The 27,809-nt window shown below is 40.8% G+C and overlaps 1 protein-coding gene and 1 long non-coding RNA gene across 6 annotated transcripts in view; both read right to left on the bottom strand.

Annotated features, from left to right (window-relative positions):
* tjp1a (tight junction protein 1a) overlaps positions 1 to 13,804 on the bottom strand; it is a 92,678-nt gene extending 78,874 nt beyond the window's left edge. The window contains exons 1-2 of the mRNA XM_056412732.1: positions 13,474 to 13,804; positions 980 to 1,193 (exon numbers count right to left, since the gene is read on the bottom strand). Of these exons, the coding sequence (XP_056268707.1) occupies positions 980 to 1,193; positions 13,474 to 13,565 (306 nt within the window). The 5' untranslated portion in view covers positions 13,566 to 13,804. The remainder of the gene's footprint in view (positions 1 to 979; positions 1,194 to 13,473) is intronic.
* A 7,395-nt stretch (positions 13,805 to 21,199) lies between these two features.
* LOC130193199 (uncharacterized) lies at positions 21,200 to 26,552 on the bottom strand. 5 transcript variants are annotated; one of them, XR_008831524.1, is made up of 6 exons: positions 26,461 to 26,552; positions 26,035 to 26,190; positions 24,152 to 24,270; positions 21,826 to 22,846; positions 21,319 to 21,662; positions 21,200 to 21,233 (listed from the first exon to the last, which is right to left on the bottom strand). It is a non-coding gene; the product is annotated as an uncharacterized LOC130193199 (long non-coding RNA). The 5 variants fall into 5 exon arrangements; XR_008831523.1 differs by having other exon boundaries at positions 21,319 to 21,892; positions 22,728 to 22,846; XR_008831525.1 differs by having other exon boundaries at positions 21,204 to 21,233; positions 21,319 to 21,375; positions 21,629 to 22,846.
* Positions 26,553 to 27,809: the final 1,257 nt, after the last annotated feature.

The raw sequence follows: 27,809 nt of genomic DNA, 5'->3' as shown, positions 1-27,809 counted from the left end.
CAAAAAAATAGCCTCACCAAGCATGCATTAGCAGCAGGTTGGCATGCTTTTACATCATAAACCATTGGTTGCTTTCCCAAAAACCACATCACTCAGAAACACGCACAAGCGCACACACAAACACACACAAATACCACGAACACAGGTACGAACACAAGCACACACACGCACTAGGACGCATAAGTTGACCGGTGGCGGTGGTGGGTCAAACGCAGTTCTCAGCTCAATGGCAATCCCAGAGTTAGGAAGGGTTTTTAGGTCCAAGCAGCTTACCCAATCATTTATCAGATTAATACTTTTTACGAGAATAAAGCAGTCATAGAGAGAGACATATGGAATGTGTTAAAATTGTGCTCATCTGAATATCAAAGATATATTACATAACCAAAGGTTACACTGTGTGTGTGTGTGTGTGTGTGTGTGTGTGTGTGTGTGTGTAGGTGCGTATATGTTTAAGTGTGCACGTATTAGTGCTGTAGCTTTTGTAAATGTTAAATCTGAATTAAACTATCAGGAGAATAACAATGTGTTTTTCGACTACTTAGACATTCATTCTCCCTTTGAAATCACAGGAGCTGTACTTTTGTCAACATCACAGCTTATCTTTTAATGCAGGACAATCAAATATTATTGCTGGAGGAATAAAGATAGATAGATATGTACTTTATTAATCCCCAAGGGGAAATTTGTCGTAACAGTAGCAAAGAAATAAAGAAATACTTCTCTCTGTCCTGTTGTAGCTATTTCTTTTAATGAGGGGGTCCAATAAAAAGAAGTATTTCTTCACCACACTCTGTGTCCATTAAGAGATATTTTCTGATAATCAAATAATCATGAGTCCTATTTTAAGACCAAATGGCAAATATTGCTGGTTCCAGCTTCTGAAATTTATGGATTCATTGAATAAGCGAGAAAATAATCAACCGTGTTATCCTGATCCTCCTCTGTGTGTATGTGAGGTGTTGAGAGTGAGTCTTACGTTGGAGTCGAGCAGATCCATGCTGTCCAGGCTCTTGCTGCGGTGAATGCGGCCTTTGATGCGACGCAGGGAAGGTTTACCCTGGCTCATGGGCAACGAGAGGGTGAAGGTGGCAGGCATTTCCATAGCACCAGCGCCACCGGTAGTACTTGTAGAATCATTTGAATACCCGGGATCATCTGAGGGCGATGTTTCTTCATCTTGGGGGGTTACCCTGCAACATAACAGACAAAGAAACAACATTAGAAATGATGCAGGCACGCAAATGTAGTGCCGTTGACTGCCTCAGACATATTTTCCCTGTCTGAAGTCACACATTGCTAAAATGCCATGTGGTCTTCAATTGAATGTTAATGTTGCTCTGTATCTGCTGGATGTTAGACAAGGTAGCTGGTTGAGAAAACCATAACAATGACATAACAAAATTGGCCAAACAAATTAGTTCATGAAGATTTAAGTTAATGTAAATGGGCTGTGTGCCACTTGAATGCACCCGTTTCCTTCCAATCAAGCAGTACAAACAGTATTTCATTACAGACACATCTGAGACGTCTGTCTGGCCTCAACTCTTGAATGTTCCTGATGTTGTATAGCTTGTGGGTTCAACAACTTGACATGACCACATTCATTAAATACCACATGATTCACAATGAATGATCATGTTTTTTCAAAAGAACAACCTGCACTGCTTGCAGGCACTGCTGCATATCTGAGGGACAACATAAAGATGCCTGGAGGATCTAAGTGACATAACTTTTCTCTTGATTTCTTTATTAAAGGACATGCTCCCCTTTTGGCTGTAGTTGCATTCCAGCATGTGTGAATAATTGGGTTGAATGTCAGCGGGTAGTTTGCAGAAGAAGATTAGGTATAAAGCATCCACTAGTCATCTATTATTAAGCCCCGATGAAGCTGCTTTGCTACTTACGTGCACAGCAGCAAATAGAGGGAATGTCCAAGGTAACTTAAAGTGAATTGCTGAGAAAAAAAACGCTCAGTAATTCTTAAAATGTTTGACTTCATGACTTCGGCTACATGTGCAATATCTGCAATTGGAAATATTTTGAGTGCCTCTCATCGGCTATCAATAACATGGCAACGGATAGCTGGCGACTCACAGCTAGTCGCTAGTACTCATAGCTAGTAGTTCTCACAGCTGGCAGAGCTCACAGCTAACAGTGCTGACAGTCTGCAGTGGTGACAGTAGGCCTATGCAGTGCTCCCATCTAGCAGTGCTCACAGCTAGAAGTGCTAACAGCGCTAATAGTGCAAACGATTGTAAAAGTGCTGACAGAGCTAACAGTGCTAATCTGAGAGTGAACCGGATGGTGGGAGCTAACGCATGGTGTAACTTGAACACAGACAGGGGAAGGGTAACTTCCTTCTCTGCTCAATTATACATTGCTTCCCTATATCTTTACTGTACATAGCTTACAGTTTACGGCTATATTAAGGTTAAGAATGCTACAGCTCCTGGAACATTCTGGTTGTATTCTCTATTTCAGAGTTAGGCTACACAGACATAAACTGGATGCTGATTTAGCATAATCATCAATAAATAATGAACTTAATGTAACCAGCTGGAGCTGAAAGCAGCTGTCAATAAATGCGTTGGTCAATCAACAGGAAATGAAGAGGGAACATATTTTTACGAATCAATTTATCTTTTTAATTTCCTTTCAAGAACAATTTCTAAACATCTGCGAGTGTCAACTACTTAACTCTTTTCTCTCTTTTATTATCATAAAATCATGTATTTTGACGAGTAATAAAATAGGTTTAAGCACCCCGAACAAGCAACAGCAGTATGGCAAAGTATCAACAATGGCAGATCAACTTACTGTTTACGTCAGGCAGCAGCCGGTGACATCTGGTTAAGTCCATAAAACCACACTCAGATATTAACATAATGGATGCTGCTTTGAAGCCAAAGGTGCACAGGCAATTGGGTCCACTGACACATTGTTTGCTAGAATAGGCATGATTAACATCAGAGTGGCTCTTCTCAAGGGCTCGAATTTGAAAAAAACACCTTTTATTTCCCGTTTTATTCAATTGACTGCCTGCTTAGTCCTCACTCATAACCAGTCCCCGGTTCATAACATCCTAAAATCCAACAGCGGCTGTTGCAGATTGTGAGATCTGCACTCAACTAAGTGCACCTTACTAGTTTCATGTTGTTTCAAATTCTCAAACTCTCAGTTACAGTCCAAGAATACTTAATGGTCCCTAATTTGTAATGAATGCCATTCATTCCCTGTCCTCTATATGACCTGTGCACAGTATCCACACACGTGTGTATTTACTAACAGCACAAACACAAACTGAATCACTTTAATCCCAGTGTTGCTTTTCAAAGGAGATTCCAAACACTCATCCAGCAGCAGCTTATGGAGCTCTGTGGGTTTTAACTCTGTTTCTAAGAATGAAGAGTGCTGACATGGACTGTATAACTGAGTGATTCAAGGAGGCCACTTTACAACGTAATCTTATTCTCACAGATAACAATCATAAAAAGCGAAACAGGACAACGGAGAGAAAGGGAACCATGGAACATTTGGCTCAAGGATTGGAGACATCAAGGTTTCCTTTTCACTGCATATTTTGCTATGGAAGTTCCTGACACGGAGTAAAAATGTGATATAATTTAAAGAACACTTTCAAATAACAAGATGTTAAATAATGTGTAACACTCTTTTAAGATCAAAGCAAAGAGTAACTGATGCAATCAATCTGAAAGCAGCAAAGCTGCACTGTAAACAAGTGCATCTACTTTTGGCAGCTGCCCGGAGAGCTATTCTCGACACGTCTTGATCAGATGACACTTTTTGATTTCCTGCCCTTTGTCCTTCTCTCACCTCTTTTTTTAAATTTAGATACAACACAGACTATAAATATAAGTTGAGCCGTGTACGAATGAATAGAAAGAGAAACACTGAGTTTAAGTTTAAACATCAGGAAACAAACAATACACTTGCTCACTGGCTGCTGGCGTATGAATGATTTATCATCAGTGATGCTGCAGGATTTTAGGGAAAATATTTTGAGCCATGCTAGCCAATGGATTAGACACAGTCTGGTTGTGCAGACAGAAGTTTCTTTCACTTGTCACTGCCTCTGGAGAAATGTGGAGAAACTCACAAACTGGAACGCCCAGTGTGTCCCCAAAGTGACCTTTTAGTGTAAACATCTTGCAGCACAAAAATATATATAAGAAGGAAAATTAGACATTGACTACAGTGAGAGGTGAAGTGTATGAATATCACATGAGACTTCAGCCCAAAATAGGGAATCTCCTTCCTGCCTGGATTTAAGAGGTAATTTGCAAATGCTTCACAATTTATCTCATTCCAGCAACGTGTAAATGTGAGAGCCTAGTCTCATTCATTGATTAATTGATTAATAAATTAGCTGACAAGTGCTCTTCAGTTTAAATATTGTTAGATATAAAAGCATAATTAAATATATTATAATAATATATAATATCCGCGCTCTATTCGCCAGAGTTTGCCCACTTGCTGCATCAACATCAGAACATCATTAAAAAGTCAGAAAGTTTAGTTTTGCCTTTGACAGCAAAACTGTACACACCAAAAACGGATATTGATTTTTTTCACTCAAATAATATTTTGCTGCTGCCCCTGTCCACAGCAGTAGCTCCCCGGGCCATTTATTCAAACTCAGGGCTAGCCGAACACCGTTCATTGTAATACACTAATATGGTTACGTACCTCATTTAACCCCAAAATAGGATTAATTTTGGAAAATGCATGGATTAACCTTAATGTTTATATTTCCTATTCTTGTATGTATAAAATTACACTTGAACAGATTTAAAATGTACAGAATGGCCAGTTATAGTTAACGTTTTGTGAGCTCGTAGAGACCAGTTGAACAAGGCTCCCCTACGGGTATGAAAGGGGTCGGGCTAGACGTTGAGGGGCTTCCAGGGTACATCCTCCTGTTAACTCAGAGGTCATATGTTATGACAGATCTTCAGACGGAGAGCACTTTGCAGAACAATGGGTTCTGCAAAGTGAGGATTACACGGACAAAATCAGGTGTCTCATCGCTACGTTGACACTTTTACCTTAGCAGCAATACTTTCAGGCACACACACACAAACACACACACACACACACACTTACACACACACAGAGATCCCATCACAGAGTTCCTGTCCTCCTCTGCCCAGGTGGCTCTAACTCGAGAAGAGTGCGAACAGCTTTTATATTACGTCTCATAACAATTGACTGGGCTCGGACCAAAATGTTAAACGGAGCACTTTAACATTTGACATGCCTCTTGATCCGGGGGTTTGTCTTTGCACATCTCTTCCAGTTCATCGAGCAACAGCGGTGCATCCAAAATAGCTTTACTGACTTTTCCTCTTTCTATTTATACTCTCGGACCTGTCCAAAGAAGCTTTTTTGGTGCCTGTATGCACATCATTTGTTTGTGTTTTAATCACTCACTAACTTCAGGGCCTGTATTGCACAGGTGGGAAAAATAAAGTCAGAACACGAAGACAAAGAATAAGGAAGGAAAGGAGACGGGTGAACAAAGCATTCAGGATCATAAGGCTGAGAGGCAGAGAGGGAAGAAAAGGGCCGAAAGACAAAAAGAAAAAGACCATGATGCAAAGGGACAAAGGACAGAGGGACACTGTCAGCGTATGGCTCAGAGGTCGTCCTGACTGCTTCATAATGCCTGACTGTTCAGCTGGAAGTGATGGCCTTGCACATGAACATGAACATGCATCATTCTGCTTTTATTTACTAGTTGGCGTCTGTAAGCTCTTTGAAAACCACCTGGGCAGCGAGGACACCACTGAAAATCTCTGGCGAGATCAAGAGTCTGAGTACACTCAAAGAAATGACTCATTGGATGAAATTGTTTAAATTGTTCCATCCAATAATTATAATAAATATGCACAAAATTTCAAACATCAGTGCAATAAAAAATAAAATGTAAAGTAAGTTTCATTTATATCAAAATCTCAATAAAAATAATAAAAATATACTATAATTTATAAATTTAATTAATTTGTAAATGTAAAACATAAACTAACTAAACTACAATAACAAAATATGCAAACAAGACCACAGGACCGCCTGACTTTGAGGACCTCTGGCTCGGACTCTGGAGTGCAGGCGACTGGCACCAACACACAGCCACAGCCGCCTCTTCATGTCAGTCACCTCAATTTTTCTTTAACCAGCAAAAAGCAAAGGTGAGGTGCAGTGAAATGAAACACATTTTTTTTGATTGACACCACACTAAATAAATAAAAAAAAATAAAATAAATGAATATATTCATATTTTATTTTTCACCATTAAATATAAATATCTATTTTTTTTTATTTTATTTTTAAAATGTATCAAACAATATTAAATGTGTCCACCTCGAAGAAAGGTTGAATCGTTTTTTGTGTGTAATAAAAAAATAATAAATAAATGAAATATTTATTACATTATTTACAATTATTCATAATATATATATATTTTTTTTTGTAATTGATTTATTTAAATGTATCAAACAATATTTAAATGTGTCACCTCTAAGAAGGGCTTGAATCATTTTTTTGAGTGTAGGCCAGACAGGCTGACAGATGGGCAGACCAGATTAGGCGTATCGACATGTATCAAACGAGGCGGGACGCCGCTCATGTCCGAGTGCTGTCTGACCCCTGTGGAGAGGCGGGTAACAGGCAGGTCCAAGGCTGGTTTCAAAAAGCAAGGCTCCTCCCATGTGTGCACAGCAATAGAAACACAAACTCCACATTTTGGCAAATTAAAAGTCAATGTGTGAGCAGGAGAGATCTGCTGTGAAGTCAAGTTGGGATAAACATTTAGAGTAGCCTGAGATACGGAATTACCTTTACCACATGCACCAGACACAAGTAGCATGTTTTATACATTTCACTTTCAGATAACTGTCCATTGCCAGGACTGGGAAGTCCTGAAAGAAACATAAACAAACACAGGAAGAGGTGTCGGCACAGTAATGACTCTCTCTTGCTGGTACATGTTTACATAGGAGTACTACGTACCTGTACCATGTACTTGTACCACGTTGATTATGTAACATCAACATATTACTGTGGGCACAGCCAGACAGGTATACATCAGCCAAGCAGAAGGAACGATTTGAAGAGAATGGATTGAGGTCTTTGTCAGACAAAAGTGGATTCCTCTGCTGTGTCCTTCTCTATTTGTGGGACAGCAGTGATGGATTCCTTCTCGTCTGTCCCCTGTGAGCCATCGTGACAGTCGAAAGACACCAGAGGCCAGAAACGTGTGACTCACAGATTCTAAAAGTCGTTGCTGCTCGCCGTCTGACTTGAGACGATGAGTCTCTGATAGGCCTCTGCAACATCACTGCCACCAACACGCTCTTTAAGGAGCCATTAGTTAGGCTCAACATGACATTAATCCAGACCGGCACTGTGTCAGAGCTGCAGTCGGACTCCATACAATAGTTTTGGTCTATGTCAAACTTATATTTGTATCCCATTCTTTGAACATACTCTCTATGGTTGTTTTAAGTCTGTTAATCATGCTGGCTACCATGTTCATGTTTAATCATATTGTTAAGATACGTTTCAGAAAATACATTTTGTGACGTCATGTACAAGAGTCTGTCTATTGAATCTGAGGAATATCGACATACTGACTTTTTTTTCTTGTAGATAACTTACTGATTAACTAGATATTACTTAACTTTAGTGTCGGACTGGGTGATAGGGTGCATATGGTAGCCACTTGCTCCTATGCTATATTCTTATAGTATGAACAAATAACGATACTATTTGCACGATGCAAAAGATGCATTAAGAACAATATGGCAGGAAATAAGCAATAACATATAAAATGCTAGCAGTCGAAAAGTACTTTGTGCAACATTTCTCCAATCGTACCACTAAAGGCCCAAACCGAAAAACTAAACAAATAAACCGACACACTCGCACACTCAGATACAAACATTCACACCAACAAACACATGAACCCACGGGATGCACAGAGAGCGGGTGGGGGTAAGGGAGAGAGCCACGAGTCAATAAACCCTGTGTAATCTGTTCCCTTTAGTGGTATAAACCATCTGAGAGGAGATTACAACCGTTCTGCTAAAGTAAGAACATGCGAGTTCCTAATGGACAGAAACACTGAATACAAAAACACTAACACAAACACGTGCGCGTGCACCTTCGCAATACTCTCACGAAGTCAGGACTCTTTTTAACATCAGACTTCATGAATCTGCTAGAAAAGGGCTTTTTGTTTTTACTTCAGGGAGAGCGAGACAACGATATACTAAGAATAAAAGAGAAAAATACTTTTTTTGCATGTTTTTTAGATAAATACTGATTATCATGACAGGCCCATCCTGGACTTGGGCTCCTGCTGAGGTAACTAATGCGCTGCATTGTCAGTTTGTGTAAGATTACGCATCAGGGCCTCCATTGGTTGAACTGGAAGGGTGGAGGGGGTCGGACAAGAGTCGTTGCATGTGTGTGTTCCTCTGAAGAGCTGGGAGGGAGGACGTGTGGACAGGCAAATTGGAGTGCAGAGGAGCTACTGCATGTGTGTGTGTGTGTTGGGGGAAGGAGGGACGCTGACTTAATGCATCATTAAGCAGGTGGACTCAGAACACCAGGCAGGGCTGCCACTGTGGACTGTCCCTGGGAGCAGAGCAGACATCTGGCACACAATACAGGACGATACACCCACGCTGAAGAGCTGCGACCAGTATAAAGACACATCACCAGGCTAATTATTATGTATGCATCATCTTAAACTAATTTCAGTGTTGTGGTTATTACAGACCACTGTGTTTTGTATAATAACAATGTGCTTCATGCAGTGTGATGGAGTCATATACTTTAGAGTATTCTATTTGTATTTACTAAGTGCTTCATCTGAACTGTTTTTTTATTGAAATTATATTCAGAATAAAATTATATTTACATTATTCCAGCAAAATACGTTAACCAAGTAATCTGTGGCGGATTAACAATAAATAAAAGACCCACAATAGCTGCTGATCGTTGCAGCCAGCACAGTCGTATTCACTGCGTCTCCAATACACCGGGTAACGGACATTTTAGCCACACAGTGCATGTTTTTACGAGAGCCTGACTGATTTATTTGACGCCTGCCTATCAAAGACATATATAGGTAGTGACGTTTATGTTGTCCGGATTGCACCAATCTGAAAAACTTTGTTTAAATTATAGAATAACCACCATGTGACTCATGCTCAGGCCCCGGCTGTGCACAGGTCGCACATCATATATACCTGATTTCTGACATGACTACACCCAATGGGAATAAACACTTACTGCTACACTCCTACATTAGAACAGAACTACTCTGGGAATGAGCTCCCTAAATACACGAGATAACAACGATTGTTGCTTTTCCACCGGATACGCACTTCACACATTGTAGCTTTATTGAGCATATAAATATGGCATAGGTGGCGATCACGTTTATAACTGTAAACCACTAATTGTCATTGGGCATGCATCAATCTCCATTAATTAAAGGCTAAATACTCCAACATGTTACATTTCAAATGCATCCTCATGCAGTGAAGTTTTTATTGCATCGTGGAGGCAATAAACTGTTCGTTAAACATGATGGATGGATGCGAGTAGATTTTGAATCAAGGAGTTCAAGTCTTTTGGAAGATCATTATCCCATCTGGCACGCAACCGCCTCCTCATCTATAATAAGTGATGTCTCCATTCTGTCTCCTTGTTTGGTTAAAGAAACAGCTACTCCTACTCCCTTTGTGTTTTTATTGCTATAAAAACATGACCTGAGTGTAGCTGAGTACGTCCTAAATCATCAGCATTAATGCATGCATCATCTCCTTCAACCTGACTCTACACTCAATGGCTGGAAGAACCACTAGTTGCAGATAATATACTGACTTTCGCAGCCAATTAAATTTAACAAGCAGCATGAACTCAGTGTACTAGAGCTCATGTTCAACAGCCTCTCTTCTAACCCTGTCCTTTTATCCTAATATGTATAAAAGGTATAAACTGCTCAGTCTGGTTCCTTTTGATGTTTTTATTCTGCAAATATACATAGAGCTGAAATAAACAAGGTCCTTCCATCATGTACCTTCTGTAACCCTACTCCCATTAGCTCAATGGTGGCCACACATCTCTATTTAAATTTAAAGATCAAACGGTTCATGTAAACTTGGTTCGTCCCATTTTAAATCTTGTTACATTGTTGGGTATTACCTCAATCTGGGCAGTCAGTAATTGAGTTACTTGTGTGCATGCAAGCCTACTGACTCTAGGCTCCGACTTCACCCTGAATAAAGACAGACATGACATGCAAGAAACCCTGCAGGCACACGCTGGCTCAGCTTCCCTCCGTTAAAGTGGCTGTCGGAGGCGATACAGTAATCCTGTTTTAATGGCCGTGCCCCTTCCCCCACCATGATGTGATGGCCCCAGACAAACCACCGCGCCTCTCTTAAGGGAGGAGTGTCAAAACCAAGTGACCGCGGTCTCCTTCGCAACACATTTGACAGCAGTCGCGAGCTAAGAGGAGAACACCGTTTCCACTGTGACTTCTGATTCAGTCAGGTGTGTTACTACAGGCTTGTTCCTATGTATAGATGGAACTCCACAGTCACCAGATCATTACAATAAACCAGTGTTTGTCTTGTCACTGTAAAGTAATGCCAATCTGGATGGATTATGCCATTGTGCTTAATGTTATCTATGTGGATTGAAGAAGAAAAAGAAAACCTGAATGGGCCCACTGTGTGAATAATCAGAGCCTATAATTAGCAGTAGGGGCGAGATCCCCCTAGCGACGCTGGCACTCAGTGGCACCTCAGTGGCAAGTGCCGCTCGGTGCCTCACTGGCAACTCACTGGCACCTCACTGGCACCTCACTGGCAACTCACTGGCACCTCACTGGCACCTCACTGGCACCTCACACTCACTTCTGCAAGTGGCAAGTGCCAGACTGCATAGAGATAATTTTTTTAGACTTACTTAAAATAGAATATTGTTTTGCTACTACGTTCACTTCGTAATATATAACCCGCCTTTCTTTAATAATAAAAATATATAATTATTTTTTACCATGTCATACTGTTATACGTTTAGCACTGGCACTCAGTGACACTTGCGGCACTTGCCATCAGTTGCCAGCAGTTGCCAGCGTCAAAAAGTGCCACTACTGGTTAAAAAGGGACAGCGGAAGAAATCACTTTCATGATCACAAAATGGAGGATGGATGTTATATATATATATATATTAATTAGTGCAGCGAAAGTCAGACAACAGCAACAACGGTTCCCGCCTGCTCCGTTTTTCCGACAGGTTAACCCCGCCTCCCTCTGCTCCGCCAATCACAGGCGCCCCTCGACCATATATTACGAAGTGAAGCGGTAGAAGCAAAACAATAATGTACACAGCAGTGTACAGCACTATATCATATTTGTAGTAAGTGTCTACAAAAGACACTATATATATATATATGATCATGAAGAGAGAGACTGAGACCTGACACGACCTCGTCTCTGCTGGCACTTTTGACTAGTGGGTGGCACTTTTAACTAGTAGTGGCACTTTTTAACTAGTAGTGGCACTTTTTGAGTAGTGGCATCTGCTGGCAACTGCTGGCAACTGCTGGCAACTGATGGGAGAATTTCATGGAGGTATAACAGTATGACATGGTAAAAAATAATTATATATTTTTACATTATACATATCATGGTATATAAGTGTTATATATCTCTCATAATTAGACTGAACACGACTCTGCTGTGCGGTGTTTGTGGATTCAATTACTGAGGTCCTAATAAGAATGAGCAAAACGAAGACACTTACCTGTAACTCCGACACTATAACTTGTGATCATGTTGTCAAAGGTCAAATAAGGTTACAGACATTAATATCAAGCTTTTTCTCCCTGATTAACAATCGATTTATAACATGCACAACATGACTGGTTAGTTAACTGCCTTACAAATAATGAATTACAATATTGACATTTTGAGATACAGCTACTCTTTCAAGAGATTTACAAGGCAATTATACCAACACCCTTTATAAAACGTCTTATATTGTTGTAGTGGCCGTAAGGACCAATTATTTTCCTGACAGATAAATGTGACAGTTATTTCTCGATGAACCGGTGAAAAATGTCAAATGTCCTGATTTGTTTGATCAACAGTACAACAAAATCCAAAATATTAAACAAAGAAAAGCAGCACATCATCCCACTGGAAGAGCAAGAACCAGAGAATGTTTCACATTTCTGTTTAAAAATCGAAAATCAATGCAGTCGCCAACTATCTTTTTTTATTGACAAATCGAATAATCAGACCTAATCAAACCCTAATCGTTGGAATATCAAAACAAATCAAACATTTTGAAGCTGCACCATGGATTCTGGAAATATTTTGATACATGAAATGTTTTTGATCATAACATTACTATTTTTTAAAGTATTTGGACCATTTTATAGACAAAGATACTTATTGATTAGCTTGAACATAATCAACAGATTAATTGACAATAAAAACAATCCTTGGTTGCAGCCCAATTAAACAGTGACAAAGAGAAATTGATGGAAACAGATGTTTACAAAAGACTAACAGTCCATGAAGTATCGACATTTGGGGGATACAGCTGGGAGAAAATGTTATAATGAGGTAAATAACAACATACTTTGATATGAATTGCCCTAGGTGTAAACATCCATGCATGGAAAATACAGACACATGAGCATCCAATGATGGCAAACTACTTCAGTATCACTCCTCCACATGGTGATGTAAATGCAGGCGGCATGAAGCTACTGAATAAGAGATAGGAGAGGAGAAACCAGCCGGCATTTCCCCCCCCTTGATCAGCTCACAGAAATAGTTGTGAGAACAGAGACCTGCTGGGAGAATACAAATCCCAAAATTGACACTCAGAAGCTTCAAATGAACGCTTGCTAGAAAGGCCCGAGGAAGAGAAACCGGGAGAGGGAGCAGGCGCAACTAAAACCCCCTCGGAGCGCGCAGCGTTGTTTTATGTTGCTGTTGTAAATACACCTTCTCCGTCCGCGCGCCGACTGCTGCATGTGAAACTCACCCGGATCACAACAAACAAGAGTCCACCGAGCGAGACGCACAGAGACGGCACGCGCACGAACGCGGCCCCATGCACGGCTACTGCACGAGCCTCTCCTCCCCGACGCGATGCCCGCTGCGCGTGGACATCCCCATCGACATGAAACTGTCGTTGGACGCAAAGAGACGTGGAGTCAGCCGACTTCCGCCAACAGCTGCTCAGCTTTAATTTACACGAAACACACAGAGGGGGAAGGGGTAGTTTCTCGTGTAAACAAAAACTACACGGCTCATTACAAAATAAAAAAAAGCGATTTTCTCAAGACACCATGCCACTCAGTTCACACAACAAACACATACGCACCATCCACACGCGCGCCACCTCCATACTCACCACATTTGTCTCTTAGTGGGGAGGCAGTCTTTGTTGGAGGCTGTCACTCCCATGGCCATCTGCATCACCGTGATATATTTCTGGTACTTCATGTTGTCCTCCTTTACTGACACTACCACTTCTACTACTACTACTACCGCTACTGCTGCTACTTCCACTACTACTTCTACTTCTAGGAATCCGCGCGCCACAAAAGCGGCACAGGTGAGCGTGCATTCAAGTGTCTGTTATTGTCCGTGGCATCTTCAGTATCAAACACGCCATTTCCACGTCTGGAGGACTGTTGACGGGGAACATGTCCCCCGAGGAGCTCAACGAAAGGTACCACGGCGCCGCGACCCATGTCTCTAATCTCATTAGAGCTCAGAATAGATTGGCTAATCCATTCGATTTGAGTCAGGACCGGGTCATTGTTGTGGCTCGCCCCGTAGCGGCCACTTTTTTTCTCCTTTTGTTGTTGTTGTTGTTGTTGTTACCCCGGTTTGTCTCTGTGGACTAAAACAGAATCAAAATAAAGAGACAAACAGAGTCAGAGATGTGTTGCAGCGGCGGCGGTGGCACGCACAGGTCTGCGAGGTCGGATTGAGAGAGCGCCTGTGTTCAACGAGGATGGGGGGATGGGGGGGGGGGGGGGTGACAGAGGAGGAGGAAGAGGAGAGGAGGAGGAGGATGACGAGAGGCATCGATGTAATGGCTTAAGAGCGGGAACCTACTCCTGTCGAGTAATTTCTCAGAATTGGTTAAATTGGAGGACATTGCATGCTATTCTTCTCAGAAACATGTCCGTGTCCATGAGACACAACTAATACCTAATACATGAGTTTGGCTTGTTAAAAAACATGTATGTGATGAAACTGGAGTTCTGAGCAAAGGTGAAATGTTCACACTAAAGAAAACAGAATCAATTCAACACCAAATCTGGGTTTAGACAACATTAAAGATTGGACAACATGAAACCTGAAACCTGAAGGACAGCGACAACACAAACTACACAATAAGCGTCGCTTTATCCTGTTTTATACTTCAGGGATCAATTTCTATGTTTAGTAGTTTATTTTTATGTATTTATACTGTATATTTGTTAAGTTTGTAATTTGTACATATCGCACAGGCACCTTTCCTGTTTTTAATTATATGGTAATAAAATAACATAAAGGCACCTTTCTGTGCAGATCAGTCACTGGTGTGGACTCTTTCATTTCATTAATGTGTTGGACCATGATTTGTTTTACTTCATTCTTGCCATATACAATGTGTATAGATAGTATATGATGTATTATAACTCGATTTTTAATGAACTGTTACATAATTTTTCCACAAGAAGTGACTTAAAATGTATTTTTACACTGTAAAATGTATTTTTACACTGTAAAATGTCTGACTTGTTGTCAAACATTTGACTCATCCAAATAGGTTTCTTTTATCAAAATAAAAAAACAATGGACACCCCAAAAATATTTGTTATATATTTATTTAGAAAGTGGTTCGAGGTGAATCAGTACTTTGCCAATTTGATCACTAACCATCGCCGCACAATGCATGCTGGTTAGATTTGTATCCGACTTGCTTACCTCACAAGTCGGAGGCATATCTTTTCATTGCCCTTCACTGACTGCAAGACCCAGATCATGATGGGAAACAACGGGCTGTTGTCTGACAACAAACAGTGAGTTTTGGCCCAAATCCTACTCTTCGGTGTAATTTAACATTAGATTGCAGGTTATTAGTCTCATGTTGTGTCATGAAGGTTTTTCTGTCAATAAACATATCTTGTGTGGTGGTTGATGATAATAATACATGCTATTTAGATAGCACTTATCAACACAAGCCTCAATTACAGAGTGCTTTACAATGCAGACAAAGAACACAAACGGCAAACTATAAGTATAATACTCCTGTGACTTCCTGTAGATTCGTTGAAGGCTTCCGGAAACTGTCCCGACTTGACTGAAGCCTTTTGTCACCTTCCCGTGTCGCTGCCGCCTGATCTCGTCCACTTTCCATGTGTGCCCAACATTTGTTTCTTTGTGAATCAAGCATTTGGCACAATAGGTCGAGATGTATATCTTGAATGAGAACAACAGTGTTGTCCATCGACCTTGTTGCTTCAATCTCAATCTCCTTAAGTAGCCACACCGTCCTGCTCTGCAGCTTTGACTGAACGAGTAGACGAGTCAACATGATCTCAGTGAAACTGAGCCACGCAAAGCTTATTAAGAAACTGCTCCCAAAGGACAACGCTAACTGTGAAACCAATCCAATTCATTCATCAGGTTAATTTGATGTGGTATTTTTTTAAATATGCTCAATAAGTACAAATAAACTATCCGCTAGCTTTCAATAACAAGACTGAACAACACTATGATGGATTTAAAGATGAGTAAACTGTTGTTATTGTTTTAAGATCTCTATGAAGATGTGTGGTGTTCTCTTTTTCATCTCTTACAGTCAACCCGGAGCAATCCAAGGTTCAGATTACTTTACTCTCCTTCTAGGGGCTTTGTCTCCAAAGATGCTAATCGATTTAGCGATTGATTCAGTGTCCAATTGAAATGCCCAGTAAACATTAGTCTTTTGTGAGCCCTCCAGGACAACACTGTGCACGAGATCTAGTTTAAAGTAGCTCCCTGTGTGCAGGGTTGTTCATATACATGTCCTCTGTCAAAGAGGAAAATAGTGTTTTCTTTAGGACTGCAGAGTGATTCGGAGATGATGTCACCATTAAGACTGTTCACAGACTCCTTCTATATAAACCCCTTGGGCAGAACCATGAACCTTTAAACAAGTTGGCAGTGAAGCTGGAGAGTATCCCACTTTTTTTTATGAAACTGAAACATGACGAGAGACAGCACATCACTGTCCCTGTATTTACATATTTGTTCGGGCTAATAAACAGAATGACGGAAGGGAGACCTGCAGTGTATAAACCAAAGTCCACTTGAGATGGCCCATGCACCGGGAAAGTAGATCTAGACGTAAACTCCATCAGGAATGAATAACACCACAAGAGAAAAGTCAGACAACCAGTGCATCTAGGCAGGTAACTCCTGTTGGATGGGGCAAGCTGGAGAGCAGCTGGTGGTGAAGGTCAGTATGAAACTGCTGTTCTCAGCGCTGCTTGATATTGGCAGCCATGACAACATAAAATCCACCAAAAAAATGTCAACACAGCCTATCCCACTTTCCTCTGTTTATTTACAGTTTTTGGAGTTGGAGAGAGGATTAAGTAGACACACACACACACACACACACACACCTATACAGGTATACATGACATAGCCAGTCTTTTTCGCTATACAGGCCCGGCTATGGTTTAGATGGACTACCCTTTCCCGAGGTCCCACAGCTTTGGCAGTTAGGTTCAAACACTTTTAAAAATCTGAAAAAAATTCAGCTGACTTTAGATTTGAGATACACAGCACACAACTTCATACACAGCCACCTACTTATATGGTGGTATAGGCAGACATTTCTTTTTTGACAAAAGTGTGGTTTATAAGGACTAAAAAAACACTGTTGGGTCTTTAAAGGGACAATAACCCCGCCTCCTCATTAACATAATACACACTAACCTGACAAGACACAGTATTACTGGAACAGTCAATTTAATATCAAAATAAATCTTATTAGATGACCAAATTGGAGGCATGCACGTTGCCCCCCTCCAGAGTGAGCCAGTACGTGGATAAATAGATGGATACATCTCTCCATCTACGCAGAGAGAACCAGCCAGTGACTGAACACCCTGGCTTCAATCTCTGGCTTTCATTAAACATGAAAAACACAACAAAGAGCTGGGGCGCTTTATCATTTAGTTTATTGATGTATCCAGACTTTAGTGGTTAGTAAACAATACTTTTTTAAGATACAAACAATCGAGGAACAAGCCTATAGTGGGATGTAAACAATACTTTTTAAAGATAGAAACAACCGAAGAGAATGACAGAGCGAGAAAGAGTGAGACACAAAGACAGTGATAGAGACACACATAGACACAAAGAAAGAGAGACAGACACAGAGACACACATAAAGATAGAGAGACAGAGACAGTGAGGAGACAGAGAGATACATAAAGATAGAGAGACAGAGAGGAGACAGAGAGAGACATACATAAAGACAGAGAGACAGACAGTGAGGAGACAGAGAGAGAGAGACATAAAGATAGAGAGACAGATACAGTGAGAGAGAGACATAAAGATAGAGAGACAGTGAGGAGACAGAGAGAGACATACATACAGAAAGAGAGACATAGACAGTGAGGAGACAGAGAGAGAGACATACATAAAGACAGAGAGACAGAGACAGTGAGGAGACAGAGAGAGAGAGACATAAAGATAGAGAGACAGATACAGTGAGAGACATAAAGATAGAGAGACAGTGAGGAGACAGAGAGAGATATACATAAAGATAGAGAGACATAGACAGTGAGGAGACAGAGAGAGATATACATAAAGATAGAGAGACATAGACAGTGAGGAGACAGAGAGAGAGACATACATAAAGATAGAGAGACATAGACAGTGAGGAGACAGAGAGAGACATACATAAAGATAGAGAGACAGAGACAGTGAGGAGACAGAGAGAGACATACATAAAGACAGAGAGACAGAGACAGTGAGGAGACAGAGAGAGAGACATACATAAAGATAGAGACAGAGACAGTGAGGAGAGAGATAGACATACATAAAGATAGAGAAAGTGAGGAGACAGAGAGAGACATACATAAAGATAGAGACATAGACAGTGAGGAGACAGAGAGAGAGATACATAAAGATAGAGAGACATAGACAGTGAGGAGACAGAGAGAGAGACATACATAAAGATAGAGACAGATACAGTGACGAGACAGAGAGAGACATACATAAAGATAGAGAGACATAGACAGTGAGGAGACAGAGAGAGACATACATAAAGATAGAGACATAGACAGTGAGGAGACAGAGAGAGAGACATACATAAAGACAGAGACAGTGAGGAGACAGAGAGAGAGACATACATAAAGATAGAGAGACAGTGAGGAGACAGAGAGAGACATACATAAAGATAGAGAGACATAGACAGTGAGGAGACAGAGAGAGAGACATACATAAAGATAGAGACATAGACAGTGAGGAGACAGAGAGACATACATAAAGATAGAGACAGATACAGTGAGGAGACAGAGAGAGACATACATAAAGATAGAGACATAGACAGTGAGGAGACAGAGAGACATACATAAAGATAGAGAGACAGAGACAGTGAGGAGACAGAGAGAGACATACATAAAGACAGAGACAGTGAGGAGACAGAGAGAGACATACATAAAGATAGAGAGACATAGACAGTGAGGAGACAGAGAGAGACATACATAAAGATAGAGACATAGACAGTGAGGAGACAGAGAGAGACATACATAAAGATAGAGACAGAGACAGTGAGGAGACAGAGAGAGACATACATAAAGATAGAGAGACAGACAGTGAGGAGACAGAGAGAGACATACATAAAGATAGAGACAGAGACAGTGAGGAGACAGAGAGAGACATACATAAAGATAGAGAGACATAGACAGTGAGGAGACAGAGAGAGACATACATAAAGATAGAGACATAGACAGTGAGGAGACAGAGAGAGACATACATAAAGATAGAGACAGAGACAGTGAGGAGACAGAGAGAGACATACATAAAGACAGAGAGACAGTGAGGAGACAGAGAGAGACATACATAAAGACAGAGAGACAGTGAGGAGACAGAGAGAGACATACATAAAGACAGAGAGACAGTGAGGAGACAGAGAGAGACATACATAAAGACAGAGAGACAGTGAGGAGACAGAGAGAGACATACATAAAGATAGAGACATAGCCAGTGGAGAGACAGAGACATACATAAAGATAGAGAGACATAGCCAGTGGAGAGACAGAGAGAGATACATAAAGATAGAGACAGAGACAGTGAGGAGAGACAGAGAGACATACATAAAGACAGAGAGACAGAGACAGTGAGGAGACAGAGAGAGAGACATACATAAAGACAGAGAGAGAGACAGTGAGGAGACAGAGAGAGAGACATACATAAAGACAGAGACAGAGACAGTGAGGAGACAGAAAGAGAGACATACATAAAGATAGAGACAGATACAGTGAGGAGACAGAGAGAGAGACATACATAAAGATAGAGACAGATACAGTGAGGAGAGAGATAGACATACATAAAGATAGAGACAGATACAGTGAGGAGACAGAGAGAGAGACATACATAAAGATAGAGACAGATACAGTGAGGAGACAGAGAGAGACATACATAAAGATAGAGAGACATAGACAGTGAGGAGACAGAGAGAGACATACATAAAGATAGAGACATAGACAGTGAGGAGACAGAGAGAGACATACATAAAGATAGAGACAGAGACAGTGAGGAGACAGAGAGAGACATACATAAAGACAGAGACAGTGAGGAGACAGAGAGAGAGAGACATACATAAAGATAGAGAGACAGAGACAGTGAGGAGACAGAGAGAGACATACATAAAGATAGAGAGACAGAGACAGTGAGGAGACAGAGAGAGAGAGACATACATAAAGACAGAGCGACAGAGACAGTGAGGAGACAGAGAGAGAGAGACATACATAAAGACAGAGAGACAGAGACAGTGAGGAGACAGAGAGAGAGACATACATAAAGATAGAGAGACAGAGAGACATACATAAAGACAGAGAGACAGAGAGACATACATAAAGATAGAGAGACAGAGACAGTGAGGAGACAGAGACATACATAAAGACAGAGAGACAGTGAGGAGACAGAGAGACATACATAAAGATAGAGAGACAGAGAGACATACATAAAGACAGAGAGACAGAGACAGTGAGGAGACAGAGAGAGAGACATAAAGACAGACACAGAGGGACATAAACAATTTGGAGACAGAGAGAGACATAAAGACACAGACAGACACGCATAGAAAGTAAGGATACAGAGAGAGACATCACAGACAGAGAGACATATCCATGGAGGAGACAGAGAGAGAGAGATACATAGAGACAGACATAGACAATGAGGAGACAGAGGGAGACATAAAGACAGACACAGAGGGACGTAGACAATAAAGAGACAGATATAAAGACAAGAGACAGACACATCGAGACGTAGACAGTCAGGAGAGAAAGACACAGAAAGACATAGATAATGAGGAGACAGAGGGACATAGACAGACACAGAGGGACGTAGACAATAAGGAGACAGAGATATAAAGACAGACACAGAGACATAAACAGTGAGGAGAGAGACACAAAGAGAGACAGAGAGAGACATAAACAGTGAAGGGACAAAGAGAGAGACATGGAGAGACATAGACAGTGAGGAGAGAGAGACAGAGAGAGATCGATAGAGAGACATAAAGACAGTGAGAGACAGATAGTGTTGCTTTGTGGTTTACCATAAACATAACAGTAATCGTTTGTGGTTACTTGTTGTCTGTTAAGTTCAACTTCACAATTTTCCTGTGTTGAGTCGTTGGTAACTCGAGGTTTCAGCAGCATTGGAAGTGATTTGAAGAGTTGGGCGATCTTTTGACGACTGGGATGCTTGTGTCTGACCCATGAGATGCTCCAGCGTCAGGTAGTACTGGTTTCACTTGAATCCGTCCTGGTTTCAACTGATGAGGCGTAATGGGGATGCTTGCATCGGAATCATCATCATCATAATCATCATCGTCGTCATCTTGTGTTTCCGAGTCCGTGTGCATTCCTCATCGGACATGCACTCCAGAAACTGGTAAGAAAACAAAGGATTTAAAATGATAGACAGCTAAAGACCAACAACAAACCACATGTGCTCTGTTCTGTGTTCCACTCACCTGTGATGGGTGTTGGTTATCATTTGTAACTCTTCTGAGGATTGATGCCAGAACAAACTGGAAGACATTTTGAATATATAGTACAAGTTTAAATACCACAGTTGTTCCTGTCAGAGCAATACAGAGATCTGGAATACATGAACATGCAAAAATGTCCCCTTTTATAGAGATAATTGTTGCCCATGTTTACACTTTTAAGTGTAACAGCTGGTGTATTGGAAAAGAACCTCTAGCATTAAACCATAAGAGATCTTGTCAGTACCAATAAGGCAAAAATAAAACACTTAAGTAATTTCAATGATATACTTACACTTCACAATTTTGGAAATAGTTGATATAGCATCCTATGCTGTGAATTAAGGATTATTTGTCATAAGTGTTTCATTATAGAATGGTTTGTACATTTGAACACAGCAAATATACCGACCTAATACCCCAAGACGCACTTTGTACCAATCCACGAAATATCTTATCTCTGCATTCATAGACACGCCACTTGGAGGATACAGGTCCCAAACATTGAACATACTTGTCCAAGGAGGATATTGTTGTGCACACCAGGTGATGCTTGACACTGGTCCAAAAAAAGATTTTATGACATTTGATTAAAAAAAGACCAAAAGAGACTGGGTGGACCGTTATAATTACAGATGTAAAGGGTTTTAAAAAGATCCCGAGGTAAAGATATTTATCAAACTTCATGGAGGTTTAAGATATTCCATAGAGTTTGTTTAATGTCATCTGACTCCAGAGATGAATGAAAGGCAGAATAGTGTTTAGAGTAGTTCACAGTTATAGAATGTCAATTCTGACTGTCTAGTGTCCTCATATATCATTGTCCCTATATACCATATGAGGTGGTTACACACACACCCACAGTAGTTATAGAAGGTTGATTCTGAATGTCTAGTGTCCTCATATATCATTGTCCCTATATACCATATGAGGTGGTCACATACACACACACAATAGTTATAGAAGGTTGATTCTGACTGTCTCGTGTCCTCATATATCATTGTCCCTATATACCATATGAGGTGGTTACACACACACCCACAGTAGTTATAGAAGGTTGATTCTGAATGTCTAGTGTCCTCATATATCATTGTCCCTATATACCATATGAGGTGGTCACATACACACACACAGTAGTTATAGAAGGTTGATTCTGAATGTCTAGTGTCCTCATATATCATTGTCCCTATATACCATATGAGGTGGTTACACACACACACACACACAGTAGTTATAGAATGTCGATTCTGATTGTCTCTTGTCCTCATATAACCCTGTCCATCCAAACCATATGAGGAGACTACACACACATACACACACAGACGCACACATGAAGAGGATTTAATGTTTTGTTCACACATAATGTAATGAAACTTAAGTTTAGACTTGCTTACCTCTTCAACCCTGTTGAGGAGACCAAGTTGTGTGAATGTTGGATTCAGGCCATCCACAGAGGTCTCAAGCTGGTCAGTTTCGTCCCTCAGAGCAGACTCAATCAGCTCACTGTTATCATCTGGAGCAGAAAAGGGGTAGAAAGAGACAGTAAATAGGATGTGGAACTGTACCATCAAGTGTTGTAATAGATGATAATCTCAGGGAATCATGAACGTGAGAGGTCCTCCGCTCCGACTAAGTCAGTGTTCGGGCCCTAATAATAATAAAAAATATACATTTTCAAAATGTACAATCTGGTTAAAGTCATTTATGAACCAACATCCTTTTTTTGTCCTGAGCAAGTCCTTAAAGGACTCATTTGCTCTGCTTAGCCATGAGCCTTTTCCCGACAGTCTTTTCTGCCTCTTGCTAGGGTTGTCACAATACCAACATTATAACTACGATACCTGCCATAAATATCATGATAACCGATACCACGATACCAGAATTTTATACAATACCACACATTTTGATACTGGTAAATTGATCTATAATAGTAATCAAAAAAAGTTGGCTTTCCTTCACTGTCTGCAATTTAGACATAGTACTTCCAAAAAGCCACGGACGGCCAGCAAATGCGCCTCTGCACTTGATGCCATGTCTCCAATCACTCGCTGTGAGTGATCGCTGCCTTGTGTGTGTGTGTGTGTGGGCACTGGGCAGTCCACCCCCTTGCAGTCAATGCGTGCTGGCAGTGTCACAGGTAGCGGAGCAGTGAATGCGCTCTGATCTACACGATTCACGTTGATGACATATTTTGATTTAAAACGGCAGATTTTGAATGAGAACCATCCTACTGTTGACAAAAGAATCAGGAACAGGCCCGATTCTACTGTTGGTTCTCTTTGCAAAGCTTGGAAATGTACATCTGACACATCTCTATTTGTTACTAATATTGAATTTAAAAAAAAGATACAACTAAATTAATCTTATGACACATTTGATTAAAAAAAGAACAAAAGAGACTGGGTGGACCGTCATAATTACAGATGTAAAAGGGTTTTAAAAGATCCCGAGGTAAAGATATTTATCAAACTTCATGGAGGTTTAAGATATTCCATAGAGTTTGTTCAATGTCATCTGACTCCAGAGATAAATGAAAGGCAGAATAGTGTTTAGAGTAGTTCACATAGTTATAGAATGTCAATTCTGACTGTCTCGTGTCCTCATATATCATTGTCCCTATATACCATATGAGGTGGTCACACACACACACAATAGTTATAGAAGGTTGATTCTGAATGTCTAGTGTCCTCATATAACCCTGTCCATCCAAACCATATGATGAGACTACACACACATACACACACAGACGCACACATGAAGAGGATTTAATGTTTTGTTCACACATAATGTAATGAAACTTAAGTTTAGACTTGCTTACCTCTTCAACCCAGTTGAGGAGACCAAGTTGTGTGAATGTTGGATTCAGGCCATCCACAGAGGTCTCAAGCTGGTCAGTTTCGTCCCTCTGAGCAGACTCAATCAGCTCACTGTTATCATCTGGAGCAGAAAAGGGGTAGAAAGAGACAGTAAATAGGATGTGGAACTGTACCATCAAGTGTTGTAATAGATGATCATCTCAGGGAATCATGAACGTGAGAGGTCCTCCGCTCCGACTAAGTCAGTGCTCGGGCCCTTATCAAGAGGCTCTGGAATCCTTCTTTGAAAAGGCCCGAAAAATCCACTGCAGTGACAAAATGTGCACCCTTTGTTGTGGTCATGAAAATAAATGAACACCAAAATGTTTCAAGTGTTTGTGTCGGTCGGTCTGGTCCCCCCCCCCTGAAGCTGTAAACCTAAGGGAAACACTGACACCCATTAGTAGTAAGTGAGGTAAAGAAAAATGTATTCTGAGATAAATCGTGATTCTCTTTTGAAAGAATGACAACACGCAGAAACTAAATTGTCAACGTTATGATCTCCTGTAATAAACCTGTGACCCCGGGATGTCCGTTCCTCACCGCTGCCCCTGAACGCAACAGACGTAATACATTTGCATTACTTGATTACACTCTAAACAAGGCTAAATACTAGCAGCGTTTTTGTGAGGGCTGCTGAGGTTGAGCAGTCGAATATGGATACAATCTTACACCGTGTTTCTGACCCCTAGGCTTACAACTTCAGGGGGGAGGGACCGACAAACACAAACCAGTGTTTCCATACCATTATAACAGGGTGGCCCCCCTGAAATTGTATCTATAGTGCCAGATTACAACAAGAGTAATTTAAGGGTCTACACCAGGACAGGGCAATTATTTTTCCCAGAGGGCCACATGAAGAACAGAAAATATTGTGGAGGTCCAGGCCAATCGCCTAATAGGGCGGTGCAGTCACATGGGTCTGATGTTCCTTATGCCGAGGAGCAATACTCTGGATGCAGCTGTCAGTTAATTTTACAACTCTAAAACTCTTGTCGTACAAACCATGTCTCCGGCGACAGAAAGTGACATGCCAAATTCAAATTAAAGTTAACACTTTCCGACGTAATTCCAAAGGATTCGGAATGCTAAGAAGCGGAGCGTTTCAGTGGTATGCGGTACATTACGGCAATCGTAAGACATTTGGCGAGCTTGCCTGTGAGGGGAGGGGTGGAAGTGAGCAGAGAGCAAGCTGGAATCGCAGCCTGATACGTCGGCAGAAAGCATGGCACAGTGCTGTAACACTTCTCCGTTCCCGAAACACAATGACGGCAACAGAGCAGCATCTATGTTTCTTTATGCTTATTTATTGCTCAGCGCTCCTTTAAGCTTTGTGTGTGCGCTCTTCTGCAGCAGAAGGCGTTACAGCGGTCTTTACGTAAAGTCGGAGGATACCGTGTGTATCTGCCGTGTTCTGCTCCAGGAGAGTGACACACACAGCCTCAAAGAGCGCTGAGCAATAAATAAGCATTGAGAAACATAAATGCTGGTCTGATGCCATCATCTTGCTTCGGGAAACTCAAGTCGGGAATGGAGAAGCGTTACAGCGGTCTTTACCATAACTTATAATAAGTATAATACTCGGCGGGCCGGATTAAAAAGCCCAACGGCCGTATACGCAAAGTTTGGAAATGTAACCCTCCATTTGATATATCTCTGCAATTTATTTACAATATTGAATACAAAAAAAGATAAATTAACTAAATTAATCTGTTTTTTAATTATGAAGAATCAGACAGCCACAGTGAGAAAAAAATAAATTATGTGTAGAAAGATGTTGACGCATAAAGAGGAATTTACACCCGTAATATGTAGCTTAAAACATAAAACTACAAATATGACTTACCTTTTCATATCTTTTGAGCAGACTAGTTGATGCACCTGGAGATCTCTTTTCTTGCCTCTTACTTGTTGACACCTTTTGAGTACTCTGAGAAGGCTCGGATGTAGATGGACCTTCACCGTGCTCCCCGTCCGAAGACTTTCCTTCAGATTTCTGAAGCTATTAACAATAAACATCAATCCAACGGGATCAGGTCAAAACTGAATAATCAATACAGCAGAAACTTTGATATTTGTAGGTAGCAACATTTCTTTTTTCACCTCATCAACCAACAATGTCAATAACCGTTTTAATACTGTCAAAGATAATTGTAAATTAATGTAAAATCAAAGCTACTTGGACATCATTAAGCATTATTCATGGATGTGACATATCATATGGTATAAGCATTTCCTTTAGAAAGAACTTTAAAAGTAACATTTTGACTACCTTGCATCTCCACGGCCAATCCGAGTCACCATAATTATAGGTGACCTCCTCTCCTTGACTGATGTCTCGTGTTGCAAACAAACACAGATGGGGCTTCCTTGTATGTTTAGGTACTTCATCTTGGCATTGGGGTTGACATTATTATCGTTCACAAGTCTTCCAAGTGACCCATCCTCTTTTGCTGCATCAAAACTACAAAAACAAAAGTATATCAGTTTCATAACAGTAAATATATAAAATAAAGGCAAAGTGTCATTGAATTTGGATTAGACGAAGCATTGACACAATACGCACCACCATAGTTTTCCATTAAAATGGAACTCGAACATGAACACCTTCAGGCAGTCGTGATGAAGTCTCTGTCTCCGTTCACATTCTTGCTGGCTTATTAATTCACCTCTATATTCCAACAGAAAGTCTCCCTTTTCAAATAGAGCAGAGGTGAAGATGCCACGACCTATTCCACACAGAGAAAAAACGTTTGTTAAGTTTATTCCTACTTTAATCATGGTTACAAAATTAGAACATTCAACTTACCTTTGAAGGCATTGATGTATTTGATGTCAAGTCCCACTTTGTCCCCTCCAGTATCAATGTAAAAGTTGGCATCAGCCTTTGGATTTAGGCGTCTTCGTCGGTGCATATTCTCTTGCTGAAATGACCAAAGAAGATGGTTGTCAGGATTATTATCTTCATTTATAGAACATGCATGATCAGAACATATTCTATAGCCATTTAAACTAGTAATAAACTTGGATAAAATAAGAAAATGAATAACTGCTCCATTCACATTTTTATTTGACACTGCTTCACAGATTTACATATTAAGAATATCTTTAGACTATCTAAGATTAACTGTAGAAGTAAGGTAAGCCCCTTGCTTTGTTTGTTTCTTCCAAACCTGTCTACATGGACTGCTAATCATCCTCTCTGCAGGCCCAGAGTAAACATACCATCAACATTAGCTTAGTGCTAGCAGCTCAGGGAGCAAGCTGCAGGTGATTCAGTCAAGACTGGTGAGGAGATGTGTGATGTAAGCTACAATGGCATGCTAACGTCAACCTTTTACCTTGTATCAAGCCACATAGTATGTTCACTAGCAAGCTAACGTTAGCAAACGAGCGCTAGCTAGCGTTAGCACGTTCGCAAGCTAGCGGTTAGCACGGTCGCTAACGGCAGCAAGCTAACACGCCATGTGGCTCGACACAGGCCGTGACAATGATAAAGCACGAGATAACACGAGCTAAACCACCACGTGAATCGACTGTCCTTAACCAGAGGGCCTGCTAGCATAGCTCACCTCACACTGATCTCCTTCAGTCTTCACCACCTGGAGCTAGCTCCGTTTT

The sequence above is a fragment of the Pseudoliparis swirei genome, chromosome 4 (assembly GCF_029220125.1).
Source record: "Pseudoliparis swirei isolate HS2019 ecotype Mariana Trench chromosome 4, NWPU_hadal_v1, whole genome shotgun sequence".
NCBI classification, from domain to species: domain Eukaryota; kingdom Metazoa; phylum Chordata; class Actinopteri; order Perciformes; family Liparidae; genus Pseudoliparis; species Pseudoliparis swirei.
The sequence above is the reverse complement of the archived record's forward strand: the minus strand, read 5'-3'. Positions and strand labels throughout refer to the sequence as shown.